Here is a 15,084-nt window from a genome sequence, read left to right as displayed (position 1 = left end):
CCTAGCCGCTTTAGCCTTTCCTCATAGCGAAGTCGTCCCATCTCCTTTATCATTTTTGTCGCCCTTCTCTGCACCTTTTCTAATTCAACTATATCTTTTTTTAGATACGGCGACCAGAATTGAACACAATATTCGAGGTGCGGTCGCACCATGGAACGATACAAAGACATTATAACATCCTCATTTTTGTTTTCCATTCCTTTCGTAATAATACCTAACATTCTATTTGCTTTCTTAGCCACAGCAGCACACTGAGCAGAAGGTTTCAACGTATCATCAACGACAACACCTAGATCCCTTTCTTGGTCCATGACTCCTAACGTGGAACCTTGCATTATGTAGCTATATAGTTCGGGTTCCTCTTTCCCACGTGCATCACTCTGCACTTGCTCACGTTAAACGTCATCTGCCACTTAGACGCCCATTCTCCCAGTCTCGCAAGGTCCTCTTGTAATTTTTCACAATCCCCTCGCAATTTAACTTTGAATAACTTTGTGTCGTCAGCAAATTTAATTACCTCAACTAGTTACTCCCATCTCTAGATCATTTATAAATATGTTAAAAAGCAGCGGTCCCAGCACAGACCCCTGAGAAACTGCACTATCTACCGTTCTCCATTGAGAATGCTGACCATTTAACCCTACTCTCTGATTTCTACCCTTTAACCAGTTTTTAATCCATAGTAGGACACTACCTCCTATCCCGACTCCCCAATTTGCATCCTCCCATTAAACAGTCCTGGCTTTCTTTCATCATTATAAAAACTTCTCAATTTGGATTCCCTAAAAATCCTGTTTCAACAGTATCTTTCAGAGATACTCCACAATGAACCATGCGCTCCTGGGCAACTTCAGCTTCCACCCCCCACCCCCATTTTAATTTAAAAGCTGCTCTATCTCCTTTTTAAATATTAGCGCCAGCAGCCTGGTTCCATCTCGGTTAAGGTGGAGCCCATCCTTTCAAAACAGGCTCCCCCTTTCCCAGAATGTTACACATTTCCTAACAAATCGAAATCCTTCATCCCTGCACCATCGTCTCAGTCATGCATTGAGATTTCAGAGCTCTGCCTACCTTGGGTCCTGTGCGTGGAATGGGGAGTATTTCTGAAAATGCTACCCTGGAGGATCTGGGGATTCAGCTTTCTATCTAAGAGCCTAAATTTGGCTTCCAAAACCTCCTCCCATATTTTCATATGCCATTGTCTCTCTTTGCATTTCTGGGACATAGACCATAGAAGTTGCCCAGCCCTGTCCTTACGTTCCAACTACTGTGGAGGGAGGCGGGGATAGTGCTAGGCAGATTATACGGTCTGTGCCAGAGCCGGTGGTGGGAGGCGGGGCTGGTGGGTGGGAGGCAGGGATAGTGCTGGGCAGACTTACACGGTCTGTGCCCTGAAAAGGACAGGTACAAATCAAGGTAAGATATACACAAAAAGTAGCACATATGAGTTTATCTTGTTGGGCAGACTGGATGGACCGTGCAGGTCTTTTTCTGCCATCATCTACTATGTTACTGAAGTTGCCAAAGCCCACTTTAGCCTATCCAAATCTGTTTTGTCATTTGCAGGACACAGACCGTAGAAGTGTGCCTGTCACTGTCCTCACATTTCAAATTACTGGAGTTTCCCTCGAAGCTCCCGCCACATCCTAAACCAGATTGCCATATATGGGACCCAGACCGTATAAGCTTGCCCAGCACTGGCCTTCCATCCAGAATCACCATCTAAGTGCCACCATTTAAGTTTGTTTTTTTATATCATTCATTTTCTAATTAGAAATCCTGTATTCATCCCATGCCTTTTTGAATTCCGTATTTTGATGAGCAGTCTTTGCATTCACTGCTCCACACATTACTTGTTTCAAGACTAGACTACTGCAATAAGGTTTATGCTAAAACTGATCAACAACCTAAATTACTTCAAACTCTTCAAAATGCTGCAGCACGACTGATTGGCAGAGTGCAGCCCTTTGACCACATGACACCACTGTTAATATGATACCACTTGTTGTCAGTCTGTTGGCATATAGAGTTTAAGGTTCTCATTTTGATTCACAGAGCATACTATGAAGGTAATCTTTCCTATTTGGCTTCACATACCGAGTAGATCCTTATATTTGACGGCTTGCTATCCCTTCCACCTCTCTAATTTGTCTGGCTACTACATGGTATTGTGCGTTTTTCTGGTTAGGCCCTATGTTTTGCAACCAACTGCCTCTGTTAGTGAGTGAGGAGTTTTCTTTTAACATGTTTAAAATACTTTCAAAGACCCATTTTTTCCCTGATGCATTTGATGTTTTTTGGGAGAATGGTACTTAGGGCACTGATCTATACCTGCTTCACTGGCTTCTTACTTTTTCCTGAATGATTTATGTCCTGTATGGATGCGTTCTTTTCGGTCTGATTTTTGGAGTTCTTTTCTTCCCTATTTAATTGTATTGTGTGCACTGCCTTGGCCTATTTTGAATGGTGAAGTACATCAAGTACAATTAAACAATAAACTGGTACAGTTCATTTAGTCCATACATGACTCATCTGTTATGTGTTTGGCCTCTGTTCATGGAAAAGCCTAGCCCCTGTTGGCTGATGCATTATACAGGTTTTTTACATGCACCTCATGAAGGCAATTTTCAAAGGAATCTCCACAAATAAAAGGAGTTTTATGTGCAGAAATAAAGTCTATGAAAATTATCCATGATTACTACAGGTTAATTTATATCTATAGTTCTACTACTACATTAATTTTACCTGCACCTTGGGGGGCTGTTTTTGGAGGGGTGGTTGAAAGTAGGCTTCTACACATTATGTTGAATTGCCAAATGTATGTATATAAGTTTACATATAAAATGTATTCACACAAATAGCAGGATTACATTTAGCCACAGACTTTTCCTGACTCAGTTTTCAAAGGAAAATGTTTGCTTTTGAAAAAATGATGTAAGGTCTGCAGGCTACACACACATACATTTTGTTTAAAAGTAGTCCCACACAGCTCTCAAATTATAAGGAAAAACCTGATAAGTTTTGGTGCACAGGAACCCCAGAGGATCCTAATATACCACAGCCATATCCCCATGCTGACGTGCACAGCATTATGACCTAAGCCACAGGGCTGACACTAGGTGCTATTTTAAACTAAACAATTGTAAATTATGGGGTAAACATTCAACCAGTGGTGGTGAGCGTTTTGCTGACCACTGCCAGCATTATTCCCGGATATTCAATACAGGGTCATGCCTGGGCTTTATGTGGAGCCAGCTAATGCACAGTCATTTAAGTCAACATTCAGAACTTAAGTGGCAATGGGTTACCACATGAAGATAAGGACTGTGTTTTATGCAGTCCCCCTGGCCGGTTAAGAGCTGAATATCGGAACTTATCTGGCCAACTGCTGACTACACCCAGGAACACCCCCAAAATAAGCCAGTTTTCACTAAGGCACTAACCACTAATTTTAAGCAGCGATAACCGGTTAAGTGCCACTAAAAATTAGCAGATAGCCCCGAACAAGTGATTTAACTGGTCAGCGGCCATGTTTGGCCAGTTAAATCATTTTCTACATTAACCGGTATGTCTACATGAAGGTTAAATGTCATGCTACAACTAATTTTTTCATGCACATAGTCCACTTCATAAGACTGTTTATTAAGATGGAAGTGGCCAACAGATTAGAACAAAGTTCTTTTCATTATTTTAAAGAGTTGAGACTTAATAAAATGTTTGTTGTACCTAAGGATTCACTCTAGAAGGCTTTCACAAAATTTTCCTTTTCAATACTTTTCAAATCATTCATATTCTGGGGCTGAAATTCAGCTCATGGCAGTCAGCAGATGTTCAATGTCAGGCCACAACTGAATATCCAGTGATCAGCGCTGACCAGCATTAGAATCTGCTTAGCAGCAGTTAATAGTCTGAATAATACCATTAACCAGATATCCCCTGCCTTCACCTATGGACTGCCCCAGCACTGTCCAGAGAGTGCCTAGATGGTCAGAGAGGATATTTAGCAACACTATGCAGTTAGTGCTGCTGAATATCCCACCCGTCAGCACATATCCAGTTAGCAGAACCAGCTAACCAGATACATGAATATTGTCCAGTCTGATTCTAATTAGTGTTCAATTTGGTAGTATATCAACATGACTGTACTTGTTCTTTTGAGTCCACGTGGCAAGTAGAGATACAGGTTGGTATCTCGGAGACTTTTTGTCTGATGTCTTTCCAAAACGTTCCAGTGGTTTAATCAATACAGCTTTTCCTTTCACATTCAGCGAGTCTGAGACCTAAAAAAAAAGCATACATTTCAGGGGTAAAAAAACAAAAACAACAAATAGTTTTCCAAAATACTAAATACATGTACACCCATATATGTTTTTAGTATAGGGAGTTTACTGCTAGAATGGGGATGAAGAAATCTTAAATATTTTTGTGTGTTTTTAATTGAACTTTTTTTATTTATTTTATTTTGCAATTTTATATTTATTATATTGTAAACCACTTTGAATTATTCTGTGCCCCTAAGGGAAGTAATTACTAACCTGTGTTAGAAGGATGATGCAGGAGTTTTGCCACTTAATGCATATTAGTTCACCGCAATGAATCCTCCATAATGAAATGCAAAGCATGCAAATGTATGCAAAGCACCTCATTATTATTCAAATTGACTAATGCAGATTGCATTAAACTGCATTCTTTGTGGAGTTATCAGGCCGCTAGCATTCAAGCTGCCAAATAAGGACTACCATTAGTGCCATTTTGAACCTGGCAGCCTAGGAGACAGGAGTGACTGAGGATCAATCACTCCGGTACCCCCAAGTCTGACACCAAAGCTTGGGCTAGTAGGTCTGGGGTTCTGTTCCAGGGGAATGGGGGTCATCTAGGGCCACAGCGAGCTATGTGCAGGTGGTGGGCACAGGGTACAAAGAAAGCAGAGGTGCCAAAATTGTATCCCATCCATTGCTTCCCCTGTTTTACCACAACATAGTGGGCGGGATAGGAGCACTAGGGGGCATGTTGCACAGGGCACATTTCCGGCTCAGGGCATAACTGGGGATGTTTCTGGGAAGGTAGAAGGTCTGTTTCTGGGGGTTGGAGGGTGTCTTCAGGGGTTTGGGGGGGGGGGCGGATGTTCCATGGCATGGGGCTTATCTTCAGGGGAATAAGAGGGATCCTTGCTGAATGGGAAGAGGATCCATGTGGCACTTCCCTTACTACTGGCCCCTTTAAGTTGCCCTCAGGTCACATCAGGCCACGTGTTAGCGGCCCACTGATAAAAAATAACATAGCTTGCAAGGTTGATCACAAATTACATTATTAATTTACTGTGGGAGTTACTGACCTGTGGTAATGACTCCCATGATGAATTAAGCTGTGGTAAAATGTGATAGGGACAAAACCTGGTTAGACCATAGAGACGGTACAAGGCCCAACTTCCAGAAACAGGGAAGGACCATGAACTAGAGGTTGAGAAAAGCTCAAATCCTAGCAATCAGAGCAAGGCATAAACTGACGAAATGGGTCAGGTACTACCTGGAACAGCTGAGCAAGCTCAAGCCCCAGAAAAGGAGTAAGGCATGGCATCTAGAGAAAGAAGTAGGGATGATCCCCGGAGACGGAGCTACAGCCAACTTCCAAGGCAGAGCCAGCCAATACAGAGCAAGTCTATGTGTACAAGACGGAGCGAAGAGCGGCAGCCAAAAATGAAAGCAGTTGCACAGCTAGAACACGCCTAGCCCGATAGCCATAGATGATGAAGTCTTGGCATCCAGCGCCAAAGGAAGAGCCAGCCGGCCGAGATAGAGCAAGGCTTGATATCTGGAGACATAGCCAAACCCATCAACCAGAGACGGGGCAAGCCCCAACCTTATGCGAAGGCGCTCACTTTGATACTCAGACAGGGCCATGTGCCACCACAGTAGGAGGATAACACCTGAAGACGGCGCAAGGCACGGCATCCAAAAATGAAGCAATGCCAAACATCCAGAGATGGAGTGGTAAATTGAGTGACATCCAGAGATGGAGTGGTAAATTGAGTGATATCCAGCAAATGAGAAAGGCTCGACGTCCAGTGATCGAGCAAGGCCCAATGTCCAGAGATGGAGCAAGGTCCAACATCCAGACGTAGCAAGACTCAATAGCTTCAGCCCGACATCCAGAGATGGAGCAAGGCTCGATGACATGAGTCGAAGCAAGGTTCAACGTCCTAAAGCGTAATAAGTCTCGACATTACTACTACTACTACTACTACTATTTAGCATTTCTATAAAGCTACAAGGCATACGCAGCGCTGCACAAACATAGAAGAAAGACAGTCCCTGCTCAAAGAGCTTACAATCTAATAGACAAAAAATAAATAAAGTAAGCAAATCAAATCAATTAATGTGAACGGGAAGGAAGAGAGGAGGGTAGGTGGAGGCGAGTGGTTACGAGTCAAAAGCAATGCCAAAGAGGTGGGCTTTCAGTCTAGATTTAAAGGTGGCCAAGGATGGGGCAAGACGTAGGGGCTCAGAAAGTTTATTCCAGGCATAGGGTGCAGCGAGACAGAAGGCACGAAGTCTGGAGTTGGCAGTAGTGGAGAAGGGAACAGATAAGAAGGATTTATCCATGGAGCGGAGTGCACGGGAAGGGGTGTAGGGAAGGACGAGTGTGGAGAGATACTGGGGAGCAGCAGAGTGAATACATTTATAGGTTAGTAGAAGAAGTTTGAACAGGATGCGAAAACGGATAGGGAGCCAGTGAAGGGTCTTGAGGAGAGGGGTAGTATGAGTAAAGCGACCCTGGCAGAAGATGAGACGGGCAGCAGAGTTTTGAACCAACTGGAGAGGGGAGAGGTGACTAAGTGGGAGGCCAGCAAGAAGCAGATTGCAGTAGTCTAAACGAGAGGTGACAAGGGTGTGGATGAGGGTTTTGGTAGAGTGCTCGGAAAGAAAGGGGCGGATTTTACGGATGTTGTAAAGAAAGAAACGACAGGTCTTGGCGGTCTGCTGGATATGAGCAGAGAAGGAGAGAGAAGAGTCAAAGATGACCCCAAGGTTTCGAGCTGAGGAGACAGGGAGAATGAGAGAGCCATCAACAGAAATAGAAAACGGGGGGAGCGGGGAGGTGGGTTTGGGGGGGAAAATGAGAAGCTCGGTTTTGGTCATATTTAATTTCAGGTGGCGTTGAGACATCCAGGCAGCAATGTCAGACAAGCACGCTGAAACTTTGGTTTGGATGCAAGGTGAGATATCAGGGGTAGAAAGGTAGATTTGGGAGTCATCAGCATAGAGATGGTAGGAAAAGCCATGGGATGAGATTAATGAACCAAGGGAAGAAGTGTAGATAGAAAAGAGGAGGGGACCAAGAACAGAACCCTGAGGTACACCGACAGGCAGAGGGATAGAAGTAGAAGAGGATCCACCAGAGTGAACACTAAAGGTGCGGAGGGAGAGGTAGGAAGAGAACCAGGAAAGGACAGAGCCCTGGAATCCAAGTGAGGACAGGGTATCGAGAAGTATGCTGTGATCGACAGTGTCAAAAGCAGCGGAAAGATCAAGAAGAATGAGGATGGAATATTGACCTCTGGATTTAGCCAGTAATAGGTCATTGGAGACTTTAGTAAGCGCAGTTTCGTTTGAGTGGAGAGGGCAAAAACCAGATTGTAGTGGGTCAAGAATAGCATGTGAGGAGAGAAAATCAAGGCAGCGGCGGTGAACAGCACGCTCAAGTAATTTGGAGAGAAAAGGAAGGAGGGAGATGGGTCGGTAATTAGAGGGACAAGTAGGGTCAAGTGAAGGCTTCTTAAGGAGAGGTGTGACCACAGCATGTTTAAAGGCAGCAGGGACAGTCGCAGTGGAAAGTGAGAGGTTGAGAATGTGACAGATAAAAGGAATAAGAGTAGGAGAGATGGCATTAAGAAGGTGGGTGGGAATGGGATCAGAGAAACAGGTGGTACATTTTGAGGAAGAAAGGAGAAGTGTAGTTTCCTCAATAGTAACTTCAGGAAAGGAGGAAAGGGAATGAGGGGAAGGAGAGAGAGGGGAACGGACTAGTGGAGAGAGAGCTGGTGAGGTAGAGATGGAGCCAGACTTGTCATCCAAAGATGGAGCAACACTCGACGACTAGAGACTGAACAAGACCCATCGCTCAGAGATGGAGCAAGACTATGAGTCCAAAGATGGGGCAAGGCTCAGCATTCAAATATGGTGCAAGTCTCCACATCCAAAGATGAGCAAGGCTGTTCAATCAGGCACACTGCGGGAAAACGAGAAACAGACAGGGCTTCCATTGCACCAAGAACAATGCTGGTACTGCATAGTCTACCAGGATGTCCCCATAAAGAGATGAACATGGAAGCTGGCAACCTTCACTATACCATCCCTGCGCAAGTTCCAGGAGCTATAATAAAAGCAAATCACGTGCAGCATACCAGGAAGCTTCCAAGAAACAGCCTACCAGAATGTTGGCAAATGCTGCCACAGGAATGAAACCACACCACGACATAAAGTGTGCTGCCAGGCACTCACCATGTAGAAGGAGCTGCTAGCCCCTGGGAAACAATGTGCTGACAACCACAGCTACAAGACTGCTACAATACATCCCTAAGGATTCTAGAGTCCCAAGGTATAAATTGTGTCTCCAGACCAGAGTCCTCCAAAAGCTGGAACTCTCAGCCTAGAAGACGTTGGTACCACACAGGGTACCAAAGTACTGCCCTAAACAGAAATGGAGAGCAGTCAAGACACCATGTAGGAAATAGCATAGCTAGATTAAAGCCACCAAAAGAAAGACACTATGGAAAACATAGGAACACACTGCCCATACCCAATATCTTGCAAAGCCAATTAGGATACTGAAGCTACACAGCCGAAGATAAGCAGAAAACAAAATAACAGCTCACTGAGAAAGCCAGTAATCCAACATAGCACTATTGCCCATGGAAAGGTTGACACCCTGCTGTGCCATCCATGAGCTTGAAAACCAGTAGTGAACTCAAGGAAACTTAATGAGACAAACTTGACAGCACTGAGGATGAATCAAAAAGAACCCAAGGGTCTGTGTGCCCCAGGTAACCAGTGCTACTGCAGCATTATGGGCAAAACAGAAAAATGGTCAGTGCTGTCAATCCCAAGCTAAGATAACCAACCCAGAGCCCAAGGGGTCAAAGGAAATACCTAGATCAGGGAGGAAGCCTGCGACCCGAGCTGACACATCCTCAAAAAGGGACCCTAAAAGGGCAGGGATGATGGCTAGAGAAGCACCTAACCAGGATGCAGACCCCAAAGCAAAAGTACCCGCAGATCCAGCCAAGGAACGGGTAGTGCAGCCACCAGAGACAGGGAATGCCAGGAGGCCTATTCCCCAAATATCTATAAGGCTGCCACTGTGCTGGAAGACTTGTCCCCTGAAAGGCGGGAGGAACAATAAAGGCGGGACCAGGTATGCAACACAAGAGTACAGGCCATGTCTCCAAGCAATCAAGATGCAATGAGTGGAGAAAAAGACACCACAAGAAGCACGGTAACCAAATATCCACTGCAGAGAGTACTACAGAGTCCCTGTCACTATTGCCTACAAGACAGAGGGGCCCAGGCCGGGAACAGTGTTGCATACCGAAAGCTGCAAATGCAGGCATTAGCTATTCTATGGCTCTATTTCTTCCCCTATCACGGTAAGTGTCCTTAACTCTTTCCAGGCTAGCTGGTGCAACAGTCAGAAACTGTTGACTGCCGGGTGACCGTTTTTTACTGTCATGTGCAGCTCTTTACCTTGCTCTTGTCGCCTTTCCTGCTTTCTTGGCCCCTAGGCTCTTCCCCTGGACCCCGATCTTGATGTGGAATTACCGAAGCGTTCAACGTGAATGCCGGCGCTCGTAGGACCATCGTATCCAGAGTCGCCTGTCGCATGGTTGAAGAATCTGCACGGCCTGAGGAGGTAGGCACCACAGACTTTCCTTTCCTTTTCCCCATCAATGGTTCCAAGGAAGCCCCAGGCTATTGGCGTTTCTCTGGTAGTCTGGAACTAACCGAACGCATATCTGCTTCAGACGCCATCTTGGATCAGAACCCCCCTCCAGGCTGGATTTCTGACCAGCTCATCCTGGTCAGATGGCGATCTTAAAAAAAAAGACAACAGGAGCGTGGGTCACAATGGCCATATAACCTGACATTTGTAAGTAGGCCTTGGCTGTGACAATAGAAGAAGTTTCTATGTTGTGGATACCAGAAGCTAATTTTCAAGGTATAAGAATATTAACAGGGCAACTCTAACTCTACAGAATGGTAAAATTATGCCTTACCTGCTGATAATTTTCTTTCCTTTAGTAGAAGCAGATGAATCCAAGAACTGGTGGGTTGTGTCCATCTGCCAGCAGGTGGAGATAGAGATTACAAAGCTGAAGGCAGTGATACCAGATGGCCAGCTCCTCCTTCACCTCAGTACATGTCTCATCACCAAGCAGAATCAGACAAGAAACCAGGAAGCCTTCCTCACCAACCATAGAAAACAGAAACTTGTCAGTCTGATTTAAGAGAAACCACGACTGCGATGGAGTCCTCTTCAGTGTTTTCTGTTCTCTTTCCTCTTCTCCTTTTTTTTTTTCTTGGAAACTAAAGACCAGGACAATCTCATTGAATTCTTTGATTGGGTAACTTGAGAACTGAATCATCGACGTGCTATAGACGTAATCTACTTAGATTTTAGCAAAGCTTTTGACACGGTTCATCACAGGAGGCTCTTAAATAAACTAGATGGGCTGAAGATAGGTCCCGAAGTGGTGAACTGGATTAGGAACTGGTTGACGGACAGACGCCAGAGGGTGGTGGTAAATGGAGTTCGCTCGGAGGAGGGAAAGGTGAGTAGCGGAGTGCCTCAGGGATCGGTGCTGGGGCCGATTCTGTTCAATATATTTGTGAGTGACATTGCCGAAGGGTTAGAAGGTAAAATTTGCCTACTTGCGGATGATACTAAGATTTGCAACAGAGTGGACGCCCGGGAGGGAGTGGAAAGCATGAAAAGGGATCTGAGGAAGCTAGAAGAATGGTCTGAGGTTTGGCAATTAAACTTCAATGCGAAGAAATGCAAAGTGATGCATTTAGGGAGTAGAAACCCACGAGAGACGTATGTGTTAGGCGGGGAGAGTCTGATAGGTACTGAGGGGGAGAGGGATCTTGGGGTGATAGTATCCGAGGATCTGAAGGCGACGAAACAGTGTGACAAGGCGGTGGCCGTAGCGAGAAGGTTGCTAGGCTGTATAGAGAGAGGTGTGATCAGCAGAAGAAAGGAAGTGTTGATGCCCCTGTACAAGTCGTTGGTGAGGCCCCACCTGGAGTATTGTGTTCAGTTTTGGAGGCCGTACCTTGCGAAGGATGTTAAAAAAAATGGAAGCGGTGCAAAGAAAAGCTACGAGAATGGTATGGGATTTGCGTTCCAAGACGTATGAGCAAAGACTTGCTGACCTGAACATGTATACCCTGGAGGAAAGGAGGAACAGGGGTGATATGATACAGACGTTCAAATACTTGAAAGGTATTAAACCGCAAAAAAATATTTTCCGGAGATGGGAAGGCGGCAGAACGAGAGGACATGAAATGAGATTGAAGGAGGGCAGACTCAAAAAAGATGTCAGGAAGTATTTTTTCAAGGAGAGGGTGGTGGATGCTTGGAATGCCCTCCCGCGGGAGGTGGTGGAGATGAAAACGGTAACTGAATTCAAACATGCGTGGGATATGCATAAAGGAATCCTGTGCAGCAGGAATGGATCCTCAGAAGCTTAGCTGAAATTGGGTGGCGGAGCAGGTGGGGGGAAGAGGGGTTGGTGGTTGGGAGGCTAGGATAGGGGAGGACAGACTTATACGGTCTGTACCAGAGCCGGTGATGGAAGACGGGACTGGTGGTTGGGAGGCGGGAAATACTGCTGGGCAGACGTATACGGTCTGTGCCCTGAAAAAGACAGGTACAAATTCAAGATATGAGTTTATCTTGGGCAGACTAGATGGACCATGCAGGTCTTTTTCTGCCGTCATCTACTATGTTACTATGTAGAACAGATAGGCAAAACAAGCGCGGCTGACAAAGGGCGGGATCCTGGATTCATCTGCTGCTACTAAAGGAAAGAAAATTATCAGCAGGTAAGGCATAATATTAGTATGCAGCAAATGAATCCAAGAACTGGTGGGATGTACCAAAGCAATCCCTAAGTAGGGTGGGAAGTCGCCACTCCCTGAGACAGAACCGCCACTGCAAAGGCAGAATCTGAATAGTGAAAGCACACCCATTCCGCCCAGAAGTAAATAGCAAACTCGTGAAACGAGCCTGAAATGCCACCGGCGGGATGCAACCTTTCCAAAAAATCCACAAAGTATCTGCAATCCAAAGAGAAAAAAATCAGATCAGACCAGAGGCTGCCGTCCCACAGCAAGAACCAGCGACAAAGACAGAGAGAGGATCTGAACGCTGAAAAATATGCAACATCTGCAAACACCGGAGAGCCCTCTGAATATCCAGAAGATGAAGAACCGTGTACTCCACGTGAAAATCCCCCTCCCGAAAGGAGGGAAGAAAGAGGGGCTGAAAAAGAAACGCCAAACCACAGCCGGAAAAGAAAGAAAGAACGGAAAGCAAGGACACTCCAGACTCAGCAAATTGCAGAAATAAACAGCTCGGCATGGCTGTACTAAAAATTCAGACACTCTGCGTGCCGAAGAATTGGCGACCAAGAACAATGCTTGTAAGTTCCTATGCGAAGCATTCTGCAAAGGAACAAAAGGAGTCCGAAGCAATGCTCGGTAGGCAAGGAGCCCCAAGCTAGACTCGGAGAATACAAACTAGGTTTCAAGGAGAAGAAGGTCACAGCAGCGGAGGAGCAAAGCACTCTGCAAGAAATGCACCACCTCCAAGTGCAAGGGCAGACCAGGCCCTTCTGCAACCCATCCTGCAGAAAGAACTCAATTGCTGAGGAACAGACGCCCGCAATGAAGACCAAGTGTGGGCCGCAACCAGCCTCAAAAAATCCTCAACACCCCAGAATACGCGGTTGCAGTGGACCGTGGACCACATACAAGATTGCAACAGAACAGCAACCATAGCATCCAAAGAACTCTGTTCCTCAGAGTCGGCCTCTCAAAAAACCAGGCCGTAAGACCAAAGCGAGAGGGATCATCCACTCAGAAGCGGAACCAGAAGAGCCCAAAGTCAAGCGGATCCAAAATGAAGGCACCACCAGGAGCCTCACCATATCCAGCATACCAAGGGCACCGTGGTTAATCCGGAGCTACCAGAATGACTGACCCCGGTGGAGATCGATCCAAAAAGAACTCGGCCGCAGAGAGGCCAAAGAGGAACACCTATCAAAGAACATCCTCCGGCTAAGGAAGCAATAGAACAACCAGCCCTGCCGAATCACCCCTCTCTATGAGACAGAAGGCACCTGGGCGTCCAGTTGGGACGCCATCTGATCTACCCACGGAGCTCTCTACCTGAGGCCTATTGGAGAAAGCACTGGTGCGGAATAACCATTCTGCCGTGACCAGAAGACCGGCAGAAAAGAGAAATCACCATAGGAAAAGCCTGCAAAGTGGGCCGCGGTAGAAATGGAACACAAGGTCCTCTGCCCACTCCATGGGGGCGACATGCCCTGATGGCCAGTGTCTGACTCCGGGTCCCATTCTGCCAAGGAAGCAGCCACTGCCTCATCTTCTCCGACGGCACAAGCACCACCTAGCCCGCAATGTCTCCTGAAGTGCTAGAAGACGAACAGCACCAAAAGCAGGTCCAGCCAGAGGAGACAGCACAAACACCACCGGGCCTGCAATGTGTCCTGAAAGGCTAGAAGACAAACAGCACCAAAAGCAGATCCAGGCAGGAGATTAGCTACACCGTCCCCTGTGCCATCCACCACCCCGGAGACGGAAGGAGGAGGCAAAGGGCTCTCCGGTCCGAGAGACTCACATCCGTGACCACCATCATCCACTGCGGAGGCGCCAAGGAATCCCTTCCAAAGGGAGGAATTGCGAAGCCACCAGTTCATGCGCAGGCATACCAACAGCAGCCACGGAAGACACTGCTGACACTTCTGGACCACTCATCGAGAAGCTAGAGCTGTAGATGTCATCTGAGCACCGCCCACAGCACTACCTCCAAAGTGCCGGCCACAGAGCCCAAGATATGAATGCATAGCCAGGCCCGAGGCCTCAGTGCCCTCAGCAGACTGTGCACCCAAGTCTGAACCTAGATCCTCCAATCCCCAGTCCAAGGAAAAAAATCGTACCAGAGCTGTCTGAAATGGGACGGCTCATTTAAAGGGTGACCACCCAGCTCAAGGATTCTGAGAAGACCCGGAAAGAAAAACTCTCAGGATCTCATCTAGTGCGAGGTGGCACTCTGATGCTGTTCTTGCGGAGAAAGCCGCAAAACACCCAAACCTAGGAAAAGGTGAATGGAGCCATAGCCATGCCGACAGGCAAAGCCTGGAACTGAACTTGAGGGCTCAGAACGGCCAAACAGAGAAACTGAAGATGAGGGGGCCAAAGAGGAAAGAAAAGAAATGCTTCCTAAGGGAGAAGTGCAGGGAAATTGAAGTGCAAGCTAAATTGAAGCAGCTCTGAATATAGCTAGCTGTCCAATACAAAGAAAAAGTGCAATAAAAGCCTTAGAGACACTGCAACAAATTGCTAGCTAGAGGTGCCACAGATACAGTGGAAGCCGGAGCTGGAATGCAATAGTTTGATCAGTGTCCAGAGAGCAAAACTAGAAGAACAGAGCTGCTGTAGGAAACAACCACAGCTAACCTTAGGTACTGTAGCCTAGTGTAAACTGTCCCAGCTATGGAAAGAACTGCTTGTCAAGGCAAGCAGTATGAGAGAGGGAAGTAAAATATGCCCACAGAAAGGAGCCGAGGGCCACAGCTTCTAATGATGATGCACAACCAGCCTTAAATCTGTGACCTTCAGGCTGAAAGCCAACCATCTTCCGGAAAAGAAAACTGTTTTGCTGAAACTACCGCACCTGGAGCAAATACCCCCATGACAGCACTGAGGTTCCATGGTTACCATGGAGACCACAGCAGTAGCCCTAGGAAAAACAACAATATGTAACATTTCCCACAGAAAC

General features: G+C 46.4%; 1 protein-coding gene across 1 annotated transcript in view; it reads right to left on the bottom strand.

The window, feature by feature from the left end:
• Nucleotides 1-15,084, bottom strand: part of TTC6 (tetratricopeptide repeat domain 6) — a 258,723-nt gene that overhangs the window by 202,014 nt on the left and 41,625 nt on the right. Inside the window, exon 9 of the mRNA XM_030213691.1 lies at nucleotides 4,147-4,280. Within this exon, the coding sequence (XP_030069551.1) occupies nucleotides 4,147-4,280 (134 nt within the window). The remainder of the gene's footprint in view (nucleotides 1-4,146; nucleotides 4,281-15,084) is intronic.

Source organism: Microcaecilia unicolor, chromosome 9 (genome assembly GCF_901765095.1).
Source record: "Microcaecilia unicolor chromosome 9, aMicUni1.1, whole genome shotgun sequence".
NCBI classification, from domain to species: domain Eukaryota; kingdom Metazoa; phylum Chordata; class Amphibia; order Gymnophiona; family Siphonopidae; genus Microcaecilia; species Microcaecilia unicolor.
The sequence above is the reverse complement of the archived record's forward strand: the minus strand, read 5'-3'. Positions and strand labels throughout refer to the sequence as shown.